This window comes from Bubalus kerabau, chromosome 1 (assembly GCF_029407905.1).
Source record: "Bubalus kerabau isolate K-KA32 ecotype Philippines breed swamp buffalo chromosome 1, PCC_UOA_SB_1v2, whole genome shotgun sequence".
Taxonomy (NCBI): Eukaryota; Metazoa; Chordata; class Mammalia; order Artiodactyla; family Bovidae; genus Bubalus; species Bubalus kerabau.
The window spans coordinates 156008768-156031105 of NC_073624.1; the positions used below are offsets into that span (position 1 = coordinate 156008768).

Below are 22338 nucleotides of genomic sequence, written 5' to 3' on the forward strand. Positions count from 1 at the left end.
AGTGCCCTCACTCACCTGGGATACTCTTCACCTTGACTGCAAAATCCCTGAGCACATACCATTTCCATGTGGGCTTGGAGGAGTCAGGCCAAGTGCTCACTAAATAGTAGGTATTCATTAAATACCGATGGAAGAAATGAGTGCAGCACACAGAAACGGAGGTTGTTGGAGTGGAGTCTAAGGGCATATGGATATTTCTGAACCCAGGGGACCAACAAATGCTTCCTGAATAAACGAGTCACTACGTGAAGCAGTTTCCCTCCAGGGACCACCTGCAAACAAGGTGTCTGGACTGAAGAAATGTTCTGGGAGGTTTTCACCCATCACTCCTCCTTCTCCAGGTCTCTGGATGGCACTGGTGTGTGTGCACATGCATGCACACACGTGAGTGTGCAGCTGGACCTCACACTCATGAGAGCTTGGACCCTGCCTGTACCTCTGAGCCTGGGACAGGCTTGCTACTCTACCTTATTGTGATACTGCAGCATCTGAGTGATGATTCTTATCTTCGGGTGGTAGTTCTTTATGGAGATGACTCTGAAAGAGAAGAGAACAAAAGCTGAGCCAGGCTCTGCCTCACCCTTGGAGTCTGATGGGGAGATTAATTTGATTACATCCAAATGGAGTGACTATGGGGCCAGCAGCCAGGGCCTTCAGAGGGGCTGTGGGCACTGGGCCAAGTTAAACTGTGTTTCCACCACCATATCCCATGGTCGTGTGAAAAGGAAATCACACAGCGGCCATAGACCATGTCTTAGACATGAAAGAAGAAAGAGATCCTGTGATGCCATGATGACAACGTGTGTGTACTAGGCATGGGGGGTCTGGAGCAGCGTGTCACGTGCTTACTGCCTACCTAGGCATCTAAATAAAGCAAGTTCTACTCGTGGGGCCAACGGAGGTTTGCCATCTCACATACCCTAGGGAGGAGCCGAGAAATGATTTGCTCTGAGTTCAATATTCCAACAACATGAGACAACGTGACAAATCAGACAAGCAGCCTGACAAATGATTCTAATTGTCACGCACACATGGCCACTCTCACAGAAATGATTTCTGAGCAGGACTCTTAGGAGGGGATCCATGACTCAGCCTTTGATAGTTAATAGCATCTAGATGATGACTTTGATGCCGGTTAGATAAGTGCCAAGGCCTTGCGGAGGTCGTGGTCTGCTGGAAAATTCCCCCGAACTGCTCTCAGTCCATATTTAGTATTAACCACTGCCTGCCCCCATCTCAGCCCTCCCTTCTGTTCCCCATAACAATCACGATGCTGAAAGGGGAGGGGCTGGGAACAGAGGACTAGAAACACCTGCATACTAGTCCCAGCTGCTATACTAACAAACGGGGTGACCTTCAGGAAATCCCTGGGCACTCTGTGACTGTTTCCTCATCTGGACACTGCGGGCAAGGGTACCTGCTTTATGTATTTCACAGGCTTTGGTATGAGCAGCACATGAAAAACCAGATGTGAAAATGCTTTGAAATCATTAAAAGCTCTCTCCATGTGTAAGTTATGGTTTTTGTCATTACCGACTCTGTCAGAGGTGACATTGTACATTTCCTTCTGTGACAAGGAAGGCTAAAGAATGGAATTCCACAAAAGGCCCACCTCCTAAGCCTAATCAGAAATGCAAGTGCGTTTATCATGACCACCCCCACAAACTTCCCACCAGGAAGCGCTCTACGCTTCATCCCTTTTTGTGCAAAGATGGAGAGAAAGCAGCCAGGAAGCAGCTTTGTCTGAAAAGCGACCACTTGTGAATTTAGGAAATGGATCATGCAGAAACCTCTCCCGGCACAAATTCACCCTGGGCTTTTACACTTGAAGGATTTCATTTTATTTTTGAAAAAGTGTTGTGTTGGCCCCTGCTTATAACTCAAGGACTTTGAGCCTCTGTCAGCTCTCGGAATTCAGTTCACAGCATCAGCCAGTTTTCTGCATTAGCTCATTTCAAACGGATCTTTGACATTTTAATTTCAGAAGGGGCAGATTGGTCTCATTAAACTAAGGAGAAAGGAGGATTATACAAATAAGGGAAAAACAGAGCCCATTTTTTAACCCTGAGCTTCCCACTTCCTTCTGCTGGCTGGGCCTTAGTTCTGATTCTGGTTAATGGATGGCTCAATCACACTTCTGATACTACCTTTGTTCAGTCATTTTTATGCCTTGGCATAAGGTGCCCTATATGTCTTCATGTTAACCCTACTGTCGTCAGGGCTTAAACAGAATATTGTGAAAAGAAACGCCCACTTCGAAACTGTTATCAATTATTCACTTAAAAAAGTAAAATAAAAGGCAGTACCAGCCCCAAGTTTCTCCATGGGGTCAAAACATTAAGCTTCATCTTCTTTTGGTTTTCCATTTGACATTTTGAAAAACAGTGTTCTTAAAAAGCTACAATTTTGTCACTTTAAATGACACAAAAATGTGAAGGCTAGAAATCCTAGTTCAAGGAAACAGTCAAGTGAGGCACCTTCGGCTGGGGCCACTGTGGTCACTTTGGGGCTGTGACTGGTTAGGGGACAGGCCCAGATGTGGCAGCAGGTCCCCATTCCAATTCCCTGCAGCCTGGGAAGCCCCGTGCCTACTGGAGTTTGCGCATTGACTCTCGTAAGATGACTGCGCTAAGCATACTGTCGAAGAAAAGTGAGCAGAACGAGCACACTGGGCCAGATGTCACTTGCCAGATACAAAGACCAGGTGCTGAGAGGACGGACGTGCTCCAGAGGAATTCCGCCCCCTCACTCATGGGAAAGCTCATGACCCCACTGAGGAAAAGCCAAGCCAAGGACAGGCGCGCACTGTAGTGGTACAAAGGCAACTTCCTAGCCTCCGCCCCAGGTAAATTTCCAGGACACAGGAAACCAAGCTGCAGGGAGAAGGGAATCTCGGTCTAGACCCAAAGGATGGCTGTTCACAATTCGCCAAGAGTTCCTGGGAATCTAGTGGGAGTGAAATGTTTCCTCTTAGTTCATCTTTTCTCCAGAAGATTCTCTTTAGGATCCCCTCCCAGTTCTCTTAACTACTCTGCAATTTATGCTCCAGTCAAGAAGAATCCAAAAAGAGCTTTGACTGTCTGGAGCAAAATATCTTATCTTTCTGGTCACCGCATAGCCCCAAGACCCCATGGGTCTATGTGAAGAAAAATACAGAATATATTTTCTCCTGAAATGATAAAAACAATAAGGAGCAGAAGTTGGCCTGAAAATGGGCTTAGATGGGCCCAGCCTATTGACAACAAAGGCATTGGGGAGCGTTTTCCAAAGACTGACCGCCACTCCCCCTCCCCCACCCCCACCAGGAGGCGTTCTGTTAAAAAAAAAAGGGTGGGGGGGACCGTAGTCAAATAGGTTTGAGAAACTCTCCACATAACATTACCTTAGAAATTCATATGAGTATTCAAACACTGAGGAGGTTTTCAGTAAAGAAAACGATTTCGTTTGGGGAAACTGGTTGAAACAAGCCAATTGATCAACAAACCCCTCTTTGTGGGAGATATTAATGAGTGTGCTGTAGATGCTCTAACATGGGGCTCCTCATTGGGGGCCGGACAGTTTTCTGCTACAGGGGGCCATCCTGTGCATTGTAGGATGCTGAGTAGTAACCTTGGCCTCTACCCACTAGACATGAGCAGCACTGTCCCCTAACTATGACAACCAAGAACACTTCCAGATATTCCAAAAGGCCCCCCTAGTTTAGGCATATTCCCAGTGAAATCTATCTTTCCTTTGCTAGTTCTGCACCCCACGTCTGGTTGTGAGCCCTCGTATCTTTTAAGGCTGACCTTTTGGTTGGCAATGCCTTGTGTTGCCTTCTGCACCCATCACAGCCTCAGTTCCCCCCACCCTGGGCCTATGCAGGTGGTGAGCTAGAAGGTGGCTAATGAGGAAAGCAGGTCCTGCAGAGACAGTGCTCTGCAGAGGGACCCAATAGAACAGCAAGCGGCCACAGAGCACCCAGCCCCGAGCCCTCCCCGCCTCCCTGAGATTACCTCATGATGTTGGAGGCATCTTCAGCGTCGGGGTCCGCGCAGTACTTATTGGCAAGGATGAGGCACGCATCTGCTGACTCTATCTAAGACACCAAAGAAAATCACAGAACACAGAAATATGAATAGCCATCCTTGGTTGCGGCCTCTCTTTGCTGACAGCTCTGGGGGAACCTGGTGCTTTGCAAGGAAGAGAAAAAAATAATAATCCTGAAAGATTATAGTTTTTGTCAAAAGAGTAGGTTGCAAGTTCTTGTTATGGTATAAACATTTCATCTTGTTGCTGCTGGAAGGGACAACGTGTACCTTGGTAATTACACTTTTCATTTTGCATAGCCTCTTACACAGAAGCTTTCTGTCTTGAGGTAACAATTAATTAAGGCTTTCAGTCCCTCTCCACCTCCTTTCCCCACCATCTGCACCATCATCCCAACTTTTCCAATTGGGAAGTGGTGTTAGGTGGGTGAAACCCCTTCTCTCAGGCTACCAAGCTAACTGAGTCATTGAGGATTCAGAAATTTAGACTCTTAAGTCCTTCATCTAACCTTTTTTTCACATCTTAAATGTGGAATAAGAGGAAATGAGAGCCCTAACTCAGATAACGGCTCAGTACTGTTTAGTATTCAGTTAGCATTCAGATATTCAAAAGACAACAAATCTGAGTCTGAAATGGTATGTTACAGATGACCTTGAAAGACAACCTAAAGACTTAGCTAAACATGTGCCAACAGAGACTTATTCCTTTGAGAGGATCACAAGTTGTGCTAAGAATTGCTTGCAACTAAATCAGGTCCATGGACAATAATTATTTCCCCCAAGTTCTCATAAGATTTCACATTAGACATAACTTGGATCGTGTCTGGATAATAGTAACTAGACTCTGTAAGCGAAAGAATTCCCATGCTGGCTCTGGTCTGTCCTACTTGGGATGTTGTGCTCACGACAGACTACTTCTGCATTTGGTGGGAGGGCATGGTTTTCTCCATGGTATGTCACAAGTTGTCTCCAGTTTTCTTTCTTTCATAAAGCAAAGAATTTGCCCAAATTCTTTTGGCTTATTCATGCTTGCCAATTACATTATTTACTGAATTATGTAGTGACCACAGTAAGCACTGAGATGTCAATGGATTCAGAATATTCATCTATCCCCACCGGCATGAAAATATGGAACATGCTTACAAAATCCATATAAAATGAGTACAGTAGTGGATGCCATTTTGCTATATCCCTTTCCCTTGTTAGTCTTAGGTGCGTTTATAAGAAGATTCTAACTTAGTAGGTTCTAGACAGAAAGACTAGCCCATTACCAAGTGCTGCCAGATAGCTACATGCTTAGTTTTGCACCTTTAGTCTTTGGTGAGGAAAAAAAGGAAGCTCAAAATGTTTGATGGCTTGGGTAAACTTTATTTATACTTTATCCTTCATGTTCCTTCCTGATATAAATAACAGATTTCAGAGCTACGCTGAGTCCAATTTAAGTATTCAAAATGGGGATGAGTTGATTGCTATGTCATATGAGACCACTGAGTCCACACAACTGGTCTGCTTCCTTTAGCAGTGCTGATATTGAGGGGCCCAGTGATGTCTAGCATGTTATGTACAAGCAGTCCACGTATGGACTGCTCATAGCTGGTCCACCAAGTGCCAGCAGAACAAAGTCCTGGGACCAGTGCAAAGGTGATATCAAGGTTGGTAGTATCTGATTTATTTTCTAAGGGCTTTGGAAGGGACTCTTGGCCAGGTCAGGAGGCATGTCCTGTCACCCCAGAGTCACACACCCCCTAGACTGAATAAAAGCAGAAGTCACTTCTTCCTTCTTACCTTGACTCTTGCAAGATCATGTGGATTGAGGACTGAACCCTGATAAAACTCCACCTGAGTAAAATGTCGTTTGAACAGAGCTTCCAGCTCCAGGTTAGGGGAGATGCTGTGCAAGGAGAGAAGAAACAGCTGTTAATATAACAGAGTCAGGTATTCAGCCTCTGTGGCCTCCCTTCTCTCCAATTTCCACAGAGAGAGAAAAGACTTTCACCTTCAAAGCACCCTCTTTCTTGCCATAAATAAGAGGCTCACACTGAAGAGAAGTAAAACCCCAGCCCAACTGAAAATCAAAACCAGTACCAAGTTAAAATGAAGAGTTTCATAACCTTTATAGAGTCTGAGGCCTATGCGGCAAAATGTCTTCATCACAAATGGAATCCCTATTTTTTAAAATTTCATTTCACTCACTGTTTTCTTTTATTGATTGATTTATTCGTCTGTGTCGGGTCTTCGTTGCGGCACGGCGGGATCGACCTTGCTTCATGCAGGATCCTTCTTTGCTGTGCATGGACTCTCTAGCTGTGGTGCAGACTCAGTAGTTGTGGTATGTGGGCTTAGTTGCTCCACGGCTTGTTGGATCAGAGTTCCCTGACCAAGGATCAAACCCATGTCCCCTGCATGGCAAGGCGGATTCTTAACCACTGGCCCACCAGGAATCACTATTTTATGAATGAAGAACAGAGGCTGTGACATCAGGGATCAGTCAAAGGTCTTCCTGGCAGAGCTTCCTGCTGTTCCTTTCACCAAAAGCCTTTTCCCTACTTTCCCACCTCATGGACTTCTCAACCTCAGGAACTGGATCAGAAAAAAGTCTCCTCTGAGTAGACATACACAGAGTCAATCCACTCCCAGTATCGTTCTTGATTCAGCCTTGAGCCACACCCTGCAATCTTTCCCATTGCAGGACAAGGATTAAAACATTGGTTAACCTATCCATTCATTTATTAATTCTGCAGAGATGAGAAATCTCTAGTCTCTGTTAGGTACTTCACTAAGCACTGGGAGATCACACTCAGATAGAACCTACTAGGTGCCAAGGACTGAGTTAATCAACTCTTGCCCAACATAGGACTTAGTAATGATGATAACTGCTAATGTTCTTGAGCATTTGCTATGCAACAGCTACCATTCTAAGCACTTGACAAATATTAACTCATTTAAACCTCAGAACAACTCTAGAGGAAGGTATGTTATTAACCCAAAGCTTGGAGAGGTTAATTAACTGGGCCATGGACGACAGGGCTGACAATGATAGATGCTGGGGACACAAAGGTAAATCCTAGCAACTGAAGCATTAGCAGCCAGCTTGTTGATTTGGACTAAAGCAGTGGGTGAGAGAAATACATCTGCCTGTTCAAGTCCAACCGGTCTTCCAGATCCGTTACAAGCAGGGCCTCCTTCAGGAAGTCTGCCTGCCCTGATAATACAAGGAGTGGTGGTCTCTCCCCAATACAGATGTCCCACGTGATTCTGCCACCTGATTAAACTGACATCAGTACATTAATAGAACTATGTCGTGCTCTAATTGCTGCACACGTGCTCATCTTGAGATGTCCAAGAAGGATGACTTGTCTTCAACCTTCCACATGCTCAGCAGAGGATGGGCCCCACAGCTGGTCTTCCGTGGCTGAGCACTTAACTGGATCTATGGGTTGAGCTCCTGTGTCCATGGTCTGCCCAGTCCTTTCAGAACTTGGAGAAGTCAGTGCTAAGAAGAAAAATGCTGGTGCTCAAACATGGTTGCCAGTTCCATATTCACAAATGTCAAAAGGAAGCAGATGTACAGGATAACCTTCACTGAGGTTGTAGGGAAGTCAACCTCAGTGAGATCCCAGAGCAGGACTGAGTCCTGGGCGGTCAATCCCGGGTGCAGCCAACACCAGCATGTGAGCTCTGCCCCTTGGCAATGAGGGGCTAAGACCTGCCCCATGATGACCCCATCTCCATAAAAGAGGACGACAGCGTCACCCACGTGAACGTGCCTGCATTCTCCATCTCTCCATCCCTGTGGTGGGCTACCTTTTACCTAAAAGGGGACCAGGCAAAAGATCTCAACAGCACTGGATGGAAGGGAGATAGCTTGGTTTCCTCCCCTACAAAACAAACTTGATTAAGTCCTACCACCTAAGTCCACTGTATAGCCTAATATATTTTTTCTCACATGATAACAGCTAACATTTATTGGGCACTTACTGTATGTCTGATTCTCTTTATATGTGTGCATGCTAAGTCACTTTAGTTGTGTCCCAACTCCTGGCAACCCTATGGACCATAGCCCTCCAGGCTCCTCTGTCCATAGGATTCCTCAGGCAAGAATACTGGAGTGGATTGCCATGCCCATCTCCAGGGGATCTTCCCAACCCAGGGATTGAACCTGCATCTCTTACAACTCCTGCATTGGCAGATGGGTTCTTTACCACTGGTGCCACCAGGGAAGCCCACTGCTCTGTATACTTGGAATGAATTTGCTTTTCATTCTGTTACTAGCCCAAGATGGTAGGTAGAAACCATTTTGAGCTTCCCATCTTATGGATGTGGAAACTGAGGCCCAGGGACTTAATTGGTTCAGGACTTAGTTGAGTCAGGATCCAGATCGTCCTCTGAGCTGAGCATGCACTCTTGCTCCGTCTTCTGATTTAAGGAGAGCCTATGGTGACCAGCACTGTGTCCTACACTGAAGGTTCCTAGGAATGACAGCTGCTGTTACTGTTGTTATTGCCTAGCACCCTGCTTACTGTTACTTCTGTGTCTTGCTTGGGCACTATGTTAGTCCTACGCTCATAGAGAATCCACACCAGACACTGTGGATGCACATGGACTGCACAGATCCAGACAGCTTCGGGGACAATAATGATGTGTTTGACCAATAATGAACCTACTGTCATTTGCCAGAGTCACCTCCACAGAGGCAGGTGCTACTCTCATCACCAAACAACTGGGTTGCTTCCTTCCCATCGTTCCTAGAACATCCTCTCCAATGAGCCCAGCAGAGATGGTGGCTGAGTCAACTCTGCCCTGCCCTCCGGTGCCACCCCCACACCACCCCACCTACAGACACTCATGGGGACCCCCTTGTGCTGCCTGGTTGGCTGGAGGGTCTCAAAACCACGGCGGCCTCTTACTTGTGAAGAAAGACGATCTCCACATTGACATCGTCCCGGTCCTTGTGCAGAAAGTCCTTCAGGAAGTTGGAAACGCTCTCCAGTGTGATGTGTCCACAGACCACTATGTGCCTGAATAAGAAAGGCCAGTTAGATGAGGCCATTCCAGAGACGCCCTGGCACCCACCCCTGGCAAGACAGAGAAAAGCGCACAGCTGCAGGGAAGCATTCATGACCTCTGAGGAGGCTCGTAAAGCCCCAGCTCCCTTCCCCAGAGGGCTGTGAGGCAAAGCAGCAGGGCCAGAAGGTGCTCAGAGACTCCTCGACAGAAAAGCATATGGCTTCTCACCTGATGCTACACAAAATCCTATTAAAAGCCCAACCGCTTGGCCAAGTGGTTTTATGCATTTAAAAATAAGTGACATTATGCTTGCGCTTAAACGCTGCATTATCAAGCCCCTTGCAGATTCATATCTCTCCCTTTCTGCCCACAAAGCGTCCTCCCTGGAGATTTACCGAATGAGTCTTGGTTTATGACATAGAGCTTATCAGGTAATGAGATAACAAATCTTGCTGAAACGATGATTTTGTGTGTAAGAAAGCGGACTTTTATCAGGGTGGCTAATGTGCGGCTTGACACGTTATGGGCTCTGCTGGCCATAAGCAGTAAAAAGGAAATTTTGCATTTTTCTGCCATAACTCCTCCGACAATGGGAGCATGTAACACTTTACAGTAAGTGAGCATCACTCAGGGCTAAATGTGGGATGCGACACCTATGGAATCTGAGATGGTGCCGCAGGCAGGCTGTGCATCCCCAGGCAGCTAGCTGCTTCCTTAGGGTGCCTGAGATTTCCACAAGAGACAAAGGAATTTACCTTTGGACAGGGGAGAAAAGCTAGGAAGGGATGAGGATGGAATGGTTTGCCTTTGTTTCGGGGTGCTCTGGACTTGTCTCCAGAAGTAGTGGCTCCCCTTGAGGAGATGAGCCCATCTTCCAGGACTACTGGAAGAACAGTCCTCACCCCCCTGCACCCCGCCAATATCTCTGGGCTCCTGGACCAATCTGACTTTGACACTGGGCTATACTGTGGCCATTTATATTCGCTATCTATGACGCTCAATCAGGAGTAAGCTCTTTGATACAAAAGTATCAAAGAGACTGACTGTGGAGATGAAATCTGCCAGCTTCTAGTAAAGAGACTGCAGCAAAAGGCTCACTCAGCCCAGATCCCTGTGCCCCTCATGTTGACAGCGACAGAGGCTGACTCCCTGGCTGGGCTGTGAGGCATGGGCAGGTGGTGAGCATGAAGCACAGTAATTTTGTGGGAGAAATTTAGAATGGCCAGGCCCCCTGCACTCCATAATTGCTCTGTGCACATTCCAGTAAGGCAGAGAGCTCATTGGCTGGAGGCGACTCCTAAGAGGAGGCAGTGATGATCACTTATGTGATGTTCCATTAGGTGCCATTACAAGAGCCTGCCCTTTCGGTGTAATTTGGTGCTTGACTAAGTACGTGAGAATAATGCAGTAAACTCATTGGTGAAAGGATAATGATGCAGAACAAAGAGTAAATCAATAATCTGCACGACGCAGTTAATAATATCACCATTATGGACTGTTATTGTTACGGAGCTGCACTTAGCGATCGGGCAAGTGGAGGCCCTTGTTGGGGGGCGGGGGGAGGGTGTCAATGGGTTTCCTCAGAAGAGATGTTTTAATATGACCACTTGACTCTCAAGCCAGTACCTGCTAGGTTAAGGGAGGTCCCCTGGCCACTGATCCAAATTTGATGTCCCCAAATGTGTATGAGTAACTCCCTTCTGAAATGCACAGTATGTCAGAAAACATGATGCAAATTGAACAACTGGATTATACACATTTTTGTCGGGTCATATCTTGAAAAAATGATTCTTGTGGCAAATGTGCATTTATATAGACAAAAGAGGCTGCAAATAAATGTGCATTTTCTGAATAAGATTTCTGATTTTGAATTTGCCAAGCATGTTCAGAAACTGACCAAAAAAACCCCATCTCCCTCCTAATTTGACATCTCCACAAAAGACAACAGGGCTGTTTGGGGGACAATTCTAATGCTTTCTGCCTACAAACTTCCAAGATTGAGAATGAGGCCAGAATGAATTCAATGTATGGGCACCTCTGCAGGACAGATAGGTGAGTGGGACCCTTCTTGATAGTAAGGCAGGTTTGATTCCCTGCTCTGCCACCAAGGATATGTGTGATTCTGGGCAAGCTACTTATCCCCATTCAATAGATGAGGGAGCTGAGAGGTTAATATTACCCATCCAGCCTCCTGCACCAAGCACTGCAAAGCTCAAAGTTCTTTACCCACATAAGCCTGGTTATCATTCAGAGCAGGACTCAAATCAATGATCAGTCCAGGGAAATGCCAGCACATTCATCCTTCTCTATCTTGTACGCAAAGAACTGAATGAACATCTGCCAGCACTCCTTCTTCCTCTTGTGAGATCATTCATCTCTAGGACAAATGTGTGAGAAGTGGAGGGGAAGGAGGTGAGTCCATCCTCTCACCCTTGAATCAAAGACTCAGGCAGCTGATTTATTCAGCCTTAGAAAGAGTCAGGGTTCTCTTAGTTGAAAATGTGCTGGGTACATATAAAATATATTCCAATGCAATCAATATTATCCCTTAAGCCTTTAATTAGCTTTCACCTCTCTTAAGAAGCAGACAAATGTTGGCAGGAGAGGGGAGAAAAAAAAAAGGATTGACTTTTCTCATTTGATGCTGGCCTATCCAATACCATTCTAGACAATTGAAAAAATATATATCTTTAAGCTATAGCATGATTTCTGAGGTGGAGAGCAGTCTTTATCAAAAAAGGAAGAAAAAAATCTCCCTTCAACATAATTGGTATTTTTGCTCAGGAAAAAAGCGAGATTGATTGAAAGCAGATTGCCTTTTTGCCCAAGAAGAGTTATTAGGTACATTATCATGGCAACCTTGGAGAACCCATATTGTTCCAATCTGTCCTCTATCTGAGTTGAAGATTTACAGCTTCCCCCTTTTGTGCCAATAATCATTTCCCTCCACTTTGTTTTCCATACAGTGGAAGTTATCAGGGAGCCCACATATTGAAAATGTTTGAATGCAGTTGGAACTGATGGGTGGGGTGAAGCTGCCTCTCTGACTCAGCACCTGCATTAGGAGATCTGCTCCTCACCAGCCCGTAACTGAGGGAGTGAGCGCTAGGGGCCCTGTGGGAGTACAGGGAATGGACGGTGAACGGGGAAACATTCTTTTTCCAGCAATATTTTCAGGATTCTTGAAAATTCCAGAGGCACTAGTTTGAAGAAGGCTGTTATTGTTGGGGAGAAGAGAAGCAAGAATGTCTCACATCTTCAGTGATTGAAAATATTGTGCGATTGAGAGCAGGGTGTGCCCTCCTTGGAAGCATAGTAATGGTTGTTCACCGTGCTCAATTTGAAGAACGCCAAAAAGGTCCTCATCCAAAATTATCTCTGTCGGGTTCCTTGACACCCACAAATCTACCATGTGAGATTCATATGTTGATAGCCCTGTGTCAGCTCAGCTCAGACACTAAATAACTAAACAGTCTTGGGCAAGGTACCAATTCTGCATTTTACAACCATAAAGTCAGAGTCTCTGAGGGGTTGGAGCTAGTACCTGATTCATGAGGTTATCTTGAGGATTTATGTAAATAGACAATACATGTGAAGGGTCTACTAAAGAGTCTGGGCCATTGTAAGCATGATTAAATGGTAGGATTCATGTGATGTCTGTAAATCAGGATGTAATAGATATGGAGTGCTCTGTAGCTCTTGGAGTCTCATCTGATCCTCAAACAACCCCACATTCCTACTCTCTGCATCTTTTCAAATAACTCTCTGAACCTCAATTTCCTTAAGCCACATGCCTGACATCTCACCAAAGGTAAAGTCACTTGCCCAGGACATGATCCGGGTCTCTGACTCTAATTCTCACAAAGACAAAGGTGAAGACGTGGAGAGAGAGCAGAGGCTTGGGTATTTCAGCTTCTACTCCTTTACAACAGACAGGAATAGGTCAATGAGAGGTTCCCTCAGACATACAGTGGAGGAGACATTGGAGGGTCCTCCCTGGGACAGGAGAGAGGCCCTCACTTAAAGCATCACTGCAGCCTGGTATCAATAGATACCAGCTGCATCTAGTCAGCCAGGCTGGCAAGCTCAGGACAGCAAAGGCTGAATAACAGCAGAAACTCAGAACCAAGTTGTTAATTGAAGGCACACAATTTGGCAAGCCAAAGGGCTGCAAGGTGATGTAAATACCACCTTTACAGCATTATATACTATGCCCAGCCCAAGGATCCCACAAGAGAACAAAAAATCTAATAAAAGATTCACTGACAATAGAGAACATTCAGGAACATTGGCTGTGAAGGGCTCTAATGCTCTTCCCATCTGTGGCTCTGCATTCAAACTTTTCAAGACTACCAGTAATCTTAATGATTGATGTCATTAAGGGCCTGGCCACTTGGTTTGTGAAGATGGCTAACAAACCTACATCAAAAATCATTTCTGATGGAATGACCTCTTTGGTTTTTAAAGTTCTGTCAAGTCGTGTGAACAACTCTTTCTTGGGATAAACTAATTTTAGTGGCTTGGATTAAAAGACCCATCTCAGTCAGATACATGAGGAAGCATCTTAAATGCCAAAATAGTAGCCGATGGCACTTTGTGGGAAGAAGTTACTCATCCAGTATAAGAAAGCATGCCTGGTTTGGATCAGGGCTCCAGAAAGAGGGGATGGATTGAATTAGAATGGGCAACACTAACATGTCATGGAGCAGGCTTGGCATCAAGGGTGGAGTGTGACTCAATCAGAGGAATGATGCTTGACTATTACAGGCTCTATCGCAAAAGTGCTAATTGCTTATTTCATGGGCACATCCTCATTCAATATTTCCCTCCCATTAAGACGCATCTCCACTTTGGGAATGAAATCCCACACAGTATCCTCAGTCTCACTCCTCTCTTCTTGGAGATGGGCCAAGCATGCTGGAATGCCCCAGTGGAGTTGGAAATTCAATTTTAGAACTCAGTTCCACTGGTGTCTTTCTGAATGGATCACTAAGGGGAACTGACTTATGGCAGAAGGCATAAGATGAGGACAGAGAAGGGTCTCCCAGTCAAAGGTTCCAGCGAATGAGGCATCCGGAGATCGAATGAGGTTGAGTGTAGGTCAATGAGAACCAATGTCTACACCTTTTGAAAGACTCAGGTAACGTTTCTTAAAGCCAGTGGCCTTTGAAAAAGAGATCTGCGATGACGATAGGCTCTTTTCCACGTCCTCCATGTATCTTAGCATCAGGACAGCCCTTGGTGAATGTTTAGTCTGCTGTCTGCATTATTTCAATGTGGAAACTGAGGTCCAGAGCTCAGTGCAAGGTGAATGCCAGAGGAAGGGCAGGCCTATCCCCTTGCTTTGATGTCTGCAATACCAAAGCAGCTGGTGCATCTGAAAGGAGCCTGGGCTAGGACTCAGGAGTTGGGGGGACCTATGCTGTGTGACCTGGGGCCAGTCACTAGAAAATGAAGAGACCCAGACTGTTGGGGCTGCACCCACTCAAGTGTTCCAGCTGTCTGCCCCCACCGTGTTCACACCAGCCTATCTAGTCTAGACGTCTGCCATAGCTTCCCAATGCAGTTCCCTGTTTACTAAACCCCCACTCTAAAAAAAAAAAATTTAAAAAAAGCTCTCAAGAGTGAGGACTGAGAATCTGACTGCATCACTTCCCACAAGGGCAGGGAGGTCTCAGATCTCTCTTCAGCTGAGCCTCGCTCTAGGAAGACAATGTAAAATGCACAGCTCTGGGCTGTTTATTTTTAAAGATACTATATCCATTTTTACTGGAACAAGTATAAAGAACTTAAAAAACCCATAGCTATCCTGTCACAATAAATCATACAGAGTAAATTGAAAATCCTATACAGCTTTCCCTGAATACATTGCGCTCACTTTGTCAAAGAGGCAGATGAAATGTGGCATATATTGATCTAGATGTCTCTGTAAAACTATAATATTTATATCAAATACATATGCTAGAATCTTTCCTGTCTCTCTGCTGAGCCTTCTAATCATGCTTGGCTCGTCCTCGCTCTCACCCCCAACACCTCCCACTACTGGAGAACTGTGTCTGATGGGAATGAATTTTAAGAAGGACTTGTCAAGGGAATTCTGCAGCATTTTACCACATAGGAAGCAGGGCAGAGGTGATAAAAGACCCCACAACCCAGATCACACAGTGGTCAGCACCCAAAGTTCACGTTGTCCCTCCTACGTTGAACTGAAACCGTCAGGGGTCAACATAACTCTCTCCCCAAGACTGTCTCTTATGAGAGAGATTCAAGAAGATTCTGAGCTTTCCAGTGTGTCTCACTCGGTAGTGCTTCCCCGACTCGGGGCATGTCCTTTAGAGCAACTGTTACCCAGATTTCCCCTTAAGGCTCATAATCCCATTGCCTGAAGGAAGAAGGCTAACCCCAGTCCTGCCTTCCCACTGCCTCTTATACTGGGAGCCCATCCCAAAGGAATTGCCTCCCAGTGGGGTGGTCATCTTCAGCAAACAGCTGCTAACTCCGGGCTGCCCTGAGACCCAGCTCAGAACCCCTAAACCTTTCTGGGCCCTCAAGAACTCACTGTTGATCAGTGGACTGGTTGGTGAAGTATGCTTGGCTTGGACACCCTATGTCATGGGAAGTGTAGAAGACATTTTCTAGTTAGTCCACTGCAAGTCTGCAGGTCATTGGCTGATTCTACCACTTCTGATCTATCACTGTGTCTCAAGTTTGTAAGAAAACAGTGCATGTAAACAAGACAAAAAATGAAAACAAAACAGTTGTGAGTGTGTATGGAGCTCAGGGTCCCATGGTTTTAACCATCGCCCATTAAAACAGATGAAAAAAAACAAAAGCAAGCCAACAACAACAACAACAAAAAAAAACCCAAGGAGGTTCAGAGATAATTGTCTACCCAGGACCCACATCTAGCACTTTGCTAATCACAAAGGAAGGGAATATCTTCTCCCCCCTAGTGAGGAAGAGAATAAAGTAATCATCTTATCCAGCTGTCAATAGAGCTGTTCTGGAGGAGACAGGCTGTTTGGCTGTTTCCTTAAATGGGGGCAGAAGGCTGAGCAAATAGATTCCAGCAGTGCACCAAAGGCACCTCTGAAAAAAGAGCCCCAAGGTCAGAGGACAGACTACTGGCAGGCCCAGCAGAGAACACTGGGATGCCCTGACCAGACCATAACTTTCTGCACAAAGAGGGCACGTCTCATCCTACACAGACAGTCAGGATCTAAACCATCCAGAGGGATCTGTATCTGTACCTCCATCATCCCAAATCACAACTAGACCTCCACAATTATAACAGGCATGAAAGAAAGTGAAAGTGAAGTCGCTCAGTCCTGTCTGACTCTTTGCGACCCCATGGACTGTAGCCTACCAGGCTCCTCCGTCCATGGGATTTTCCAGACAAGAGTACTGGAGTGGGGTGCCATTGCCTTCTCCAGGGAATCTTCCCAACTCAGGGATTGAACTCGGGTCTCCTGCATCGCAGACACACGCTTTACTGGGAAAGCTGAGCTACCAGAAAAGCTACCAGGCAAGAGGAATGGCCAACACCTTGCGTAGCTTGTTGCCAAAAAGGAACCTCAGCCCAAGCCTTAAAAATAAATACTAAGAACCTCAGAGCAGGAGATATTGACTTTGTTACAGTCTAACATGCACCCTTCTTTCAACAGCACCTCATTTCTTGGGAAAAAGTAAAATAGTCTACATCTAAATTTTAAAATGACATCAAATGAGGGAGTTCAGGGTTTAGTAATTAATTTTTGATCTTTATTCACTGGATTTGGCTATAGAATGAAATTTGCAGTTACCTAAAAGTATAGGTATTTTTTAAAAAAAGATTTTTTGATGTGGACCATTTTTAAAGTCTTTATTGAATCTGTTACAATATTGCTTTTGTTTTATAGCTTTTTGGCTGCAAGGTTTATGGAATCTTAGCTTCCCAAACAGGGACTGAACCTGCACCCCTTGAACTGGAAGGTTGACTGCCAGCAAAGTCCCTAAATGTACAGATTCTTAAATTAGGTGCTAGGTTTGTTTTGGACACACAAACATTCACGCTTGTGTGCACACACACACATTCACGCTTGTGTGCACACACACACACTTTCTTCTTTTTTTTTAACAATGTCTTCAAAATACTTACAAAGAAAAATGCAATGATCGGGACAATGGTGAGGTCCCAGTTCTCTGGTTGTCTAGAATGGCATTCATGATAAAATTAAGCATAAACCTAAACCCTGGACTGGGGAAAAGAAGGAGGGATGTAGGGGTGAGGAGGGGAGATGCAGATAAGCCTGCTTCTGCCGCTTGCCGGCATAATTAAGAAGCTGCCCCTCATCTGGAGCATAGGCTCTGTCCAATCTAGAGAACACCACCTCATTTTAAATTTGGGGAACCACTCCTCCCCAATCAAATACAGTCTTGGGACCTTCAACCATGGTTCCTGCCCAAACTAGGACAAGAATGCTTTTCAGTCTTAAATGAAGTGACACTAAGTTCATGGTGGGAACTGACGGATCCTCATGGTGAAACCTTGTGAGCACTTTCTCTGAGTTTCTGCTTGCTGGATCCCAGCGCTGCTTCTCAGCCTCACCTCTGTCCTTTCTGGCATCTTCAGCTTTTGTCTGAATGCTGTAAGATACTTTAACCTTCCAAAAAAGCCTTTTCTGCTGAAGTCAGCAAGAATAAATTTCAGTTGCCTATAACCAAAGAACTTTAACTGTAGATTTGTTTACCTTTAGTTTCTCACTGAATTCTCACAATAACCCAGTATGCAGGTATTAGCACCACTATTTTGGTTTTATCTCTTTCCTCCTTCCTTCATGGAAGAGGACTTATATAGCTTCTTAAGCAAGCAATTCTATAATTGCCCAAATCTCTTAAATAACACTGGTTCTTCCCTGTGTCTCTCCACAACACCCTTGCCCTTCTGCCTTTTATTCATCCATTACTGCAGGGTTTGGTGGCCTCTGGTCATTTTTAAGTAAGCCATTCTTCCTTTGACCTGATTCTTCCAATTTTAGGTGGGTTTTTGCTCTAACACAGAAATCCAGGCACTTGAACATCATTTTCCTCTGTTCCAATCAAATCAGATCTGCCTGTTTCCACTTGATAATGCTGCTTCTGAACACAAGGCACCAAGAGAAGAGAAGATGAAAGACAAGATCAGCTACACCCTCTGGGGATGAAGACAGAACAGAGGGAGAATGAGTCCAAGCAAAGAAGTGGTTCTTAATTTCACCTGGCAGAGGGGAAGTATGCTAGCTTTGATGTGCAAACTGACCCCACTGCCTTCCCAAACACCCCTGCATGCCTCGTGGCCCTAGAACAGAAGCTGCTGGGATATGGCCCTCCCATAACAACAGTTAAGTTGACATAATCACTGCAGATGGTGACTGGAGCCATGAAATTAAAAGGCGCTTACTCCTTGGAAGGAAAGTTATGACCAACCTAGATAGCATACTCAAAAGCAGAGACATTACTTTGCCAACAAAGGTTCGTCTAGTCAAGGCTATGGTTTTTTCCTGTGGTCATGTATGGATGCGAGAGTTGGACTGTGAAGAAGGCTGAGCGCCAAAGAATTGATGTTTTTGAACTGTGGTGTTGGAGAAGACTCTTGAGAGTCCCTTGGACTGCAAGGAGATCCAACCAGTCCATTCTGAAGGAGATCAGCCCTGGGATTTCTTTGGAAGGAATGATGCTAAAGCTGAAACTCCAGTACTTTGGCCACCTCATGCGAAGAGTTGACTCATTGGAAAGGACTCTGATGCTGGGAGGGATTGGGGGCAGGAGGAGAAGGGGACGACAGAGGGTGAGATGGCTGGATGGCATCACTGACTCGATGGACATGAGTCTGAGTGAACTCCAGGAGTTGGTGATGGACAGGGAGGCTGGCGTGCTGTGATTCATGGGGTCACAAAGAGTCAGACATGACTGAGCGACTGATCTGATCTGATCTGATCTGACCCTGACACACCCTTGGGTGTGGCCTCATTCCTCAGCCACACCCAAGGGTGTTGCCCCTGCTAGCCATGTGCTGCTAGCCATCCACTGTAAGTAGACCCAACACCCTGAGCCTCCATCATCTGTCCGACACACACACAAGTTCTGGGAGAAGTCCACAGGTTCCAGAGACTGATAAAGCATAAGACACCAAAGAGGGAAGTTCGCTAGATATGGAGAGGCCCAGAACTCAAAGTGCCATTAGCAGCCCCTCTACTTCCTGAATGTCTCTGCACCCCTTTTACGGGCTCCGTCATTAGATTTATAGGTTTTTAGGTCCACAAGTCATCTCTCTGTTACCTTTGCCCTAAACTACTCCAATGGAGACATCTACCAATGTGAATTATCTAATGTTTTTAGGAGCATCCCGTCTAAATGGCTTGCAGTCTTCATGATTGACTTATACCTTCATGATTTTATTGAACAAAATTCCTGCCAAAAGAGCATTTCACAGAGACAAGGCTCCTCTGTAATCCAGCTTCTACATAGCCACCACTAGCTCTTGGGTGGTTCTGATTCATCAAAGTCTCAGGTAAGCCGCAGGGGAGCAAGAAGCATATCTTCTTGCTCATCCTTTAACCCATAGCACCTAGCACAGTGCCTGGAACATAACAGGGCTCAAATAATTATTAGTTGAGCAAATATATTGGGATGGGAGCTTTCCTAAATCTGTTCTATATACTAGCTAGCATTTGCCTTTGAGGTCAGTGGGTAGGGCCATAAAACCTCTCACGAGATGGGCATACATCTATCTCTGAACATGTGTCCTTATTGATAAAGTCTTGGAGGTGAGATAAGTTTGCTTTTACTGACAACTGGCACTCACATTTGAAGAAGCCCCTATGGTTTGGGGGGTTAATGCAATACCAGTACCAGATGTGGAGGTGCAAACCCTGAGAGGCACAGAATCAAGTTTCCATGAATATCATGTTGCATCAGCTTCTAAAGTTATTTTATAATAAAGAGAGACACTGGACTTGGGCAGTTAGAAGGTTTCCTGGTTTATTTTCAGTGTGTGATGGCAGCAGGGGGATGAAACCCCAAATCTACTAGTAATCGCTTTGCACAACTCCGTGAAGACTGCTATCGGAATGAATGACATAGCGGAGAGAGAAAACAGCGCCACGTAGTCTCGGAGGGCTGTGTTTGTCCTCTAGATTTAGAATCTGCCCAACAAGGATTCACCCGATCAAATGTGAGGTTAGGCAGAAAGAATCTTCAGGGATTCTAATCAGAAAAGTTATATTCAGAATTCTTTTTCTTTAATGGAAGATAGAATACATGAAGTGAAAGTCAAAGTCTGAATATGACTTTTTATTTTTTAAGGTACACAGTTCATCTCCCACCTACATGTCTATTCTTATTTTCAGAACAATAGCTGGAACATTTTGACAAGTGTGTGGAAGGAAAGAGAGACAGCAGAGAAGCGGTGGTGGGGTAGGGGGGAGACAAGCTTTCATTCCATTAGTATTATCAGGAAATAGATTTAATATGCATCCAAGTCTCTCTAAATAGAGCTCCAACTTTGAACAGGACTGAAGACGTGGCTTACAAGAATCCAAAGCAGATGCAAAGAAAGAAGTGCCCACATCCACACCCATAAAGACCCCTCTCGTTGGAAAGGAATACCTGGCACTTTACATTACATGATACAGCATCTAATAACCCTCATTTTCAGTATCTGCCCCTTGGTACTGAATTTCAGAAGTAGTCAAGGGGTCATTTTTCCAAAGTATTAGGACAATCTCATTTTTTTTCCTTCCCCCCAAAGTTTAATGCTAATCAAAGCAGAATGCCTAATCAGTCCAACATGGCCTGTCAACTTGAATTATCTGTTTGTCTTCCTATTTACTGTATCTGTCTGTCTACAGTTCTTCATATCTCTGTGAAGATCAGTTATTGGGGCCTGTGTTTTCTTCTGACTAGAATGGCTACCAGATGATCCTTCCTGGTGATATGTTGATGATTTGCTAATTTATGGCTTTTAAAATCTAGGAATCTGAAAACACTGCTGAGAGTTTAGGCTGGGGATCACATGGGCCCCATGACTAGAGGGCTGAACAGCTTACTTGTTGAGGGATTGAAGTTTGTATAAAAAGCAAAGCAGCAGTCACATTTCAGCCAGAGGGATGTCTGTGATGCAGAAATCTTATAGACACCATCCCTCCTAGGAACAGCACCCCATTCACAGGCCGAGGAGGAGGGAGGGGGAATGTTGTCTGTGTTACACACAGACAGGAAGGAAAAGGACATGGGGCTCAACCCAAGACAACACCCTATGAATTAACCCCACATCCTATTTCCAAGCACTGGGGTCAGACCATCTCAGAATGAGCAGAGGAGAAAGTATTATTGTAGGAACCAAGAAGGGAGGTTTACACAAGCTCTGAGTTTGAACTCCCCCTAATGTAATGTATCGCTCAAGATGCTATGCTATGCTAAGTCACTTCAGTTGTGTCCGACTCTGTGTGACCCCATAGACAGCAGCCCACCAGGCTCCCCCGTCCCTGGGATTCTCCAGGCAAGAACACTGGAGTGGGTTGCCATTTCCTTCTCCACTACATGAAAGTGAAAAGTGAAAGTGAAAGTGAAGTCGTATCCGACTCTCAGCGACCCCATGGACTGCAGCCCACCAGGCTCCTCCATCCATGTGGTGAATTTGGAGATTTTCATGAGCCTGTACAATGCATCTGGCATGTTGCAAGCGCTCAGAAAACAGACATAGATGAGATGAAGATGAAGGCAGGACTCACATTAGTTCTTTTGGGGGACTGGAAACGGACAATGGGGGTAGATTAAATGAGTCTTTATAAAGAAATAATCCCTGTCCTGGTGCAGCGGAACATTTAAGATCCCAATTTTTTTTTTAAGAAGCAGTGGAGAAAGTGGAATTTCATGTTGATACAAAAGAGCTGGGCAGGAGGGAATAGAATGTGGTCTCAGAGAAGAACGCAGGATGTGAGGGAGGTGAAGGGCTTATTTCTGATCAGAGGAAAGACACAAAATTAAATGACCTCATCCTCAGGAAGCAGCATGGCCCCCCCTGGTAAGCCAGTGGACAGCACTGCTGTAGGCAAACGAGGGCCTGAAACACAAATGAGATGTTTAAAGACCTAGTCCCTTGGAGGTAGCACTAAAGACCAACAGTTGCAGGAGGGGTTCCCATAATATTAATTTTAAAACCTGGAGTGTTAGCTCCCCTCTGTCTAGGCAGTAATGAAAGTTGTTGAGTAGGCTGTAACAGCCCTTTCTCTGAGGGGTCATCTCCCTAGACCACTTTATCCCTGTAAACCATCCCTGTTTTGCT

At 45.3% G+C, this 22338-nt stretch overlaps 1 protein-coding gene across 6 annotated transcripts in view; it reads right to left on the reverse strand.

Annotated features, from left to right (window-relative positions):
- Positions 1–22338, reverse strand: part of KCNMA1 (potassium calcium-activated channel subfamily M alpha 1) — a 771468-nt gene that overhangs the window by 225284 nt on the left and 523846 nt on the right. For all 6 annotated transcript variants that reach the window (XM_055537192.1, XM_055537201.1, XM_055536844.1 and 3 more), the window contains exons 10-13: positions 8936–9046; positions 5814–5919; positions 3996–4078; positions 468–537 (exon numbers count right to left, since the gene is read on the reverse strand). In XM_055537192.1, the coding sequence (XP_055393167.1) occupies positions 468–537; positions 3996–4078; positions 5814–5919; positions 8936–9046 (370 nt within the window). The remainder of the gene's footprint in view (positions 1–467; positions 538–3995; positions 4079–5813; positions 5920–8935; positions 9047–22338) is intronic.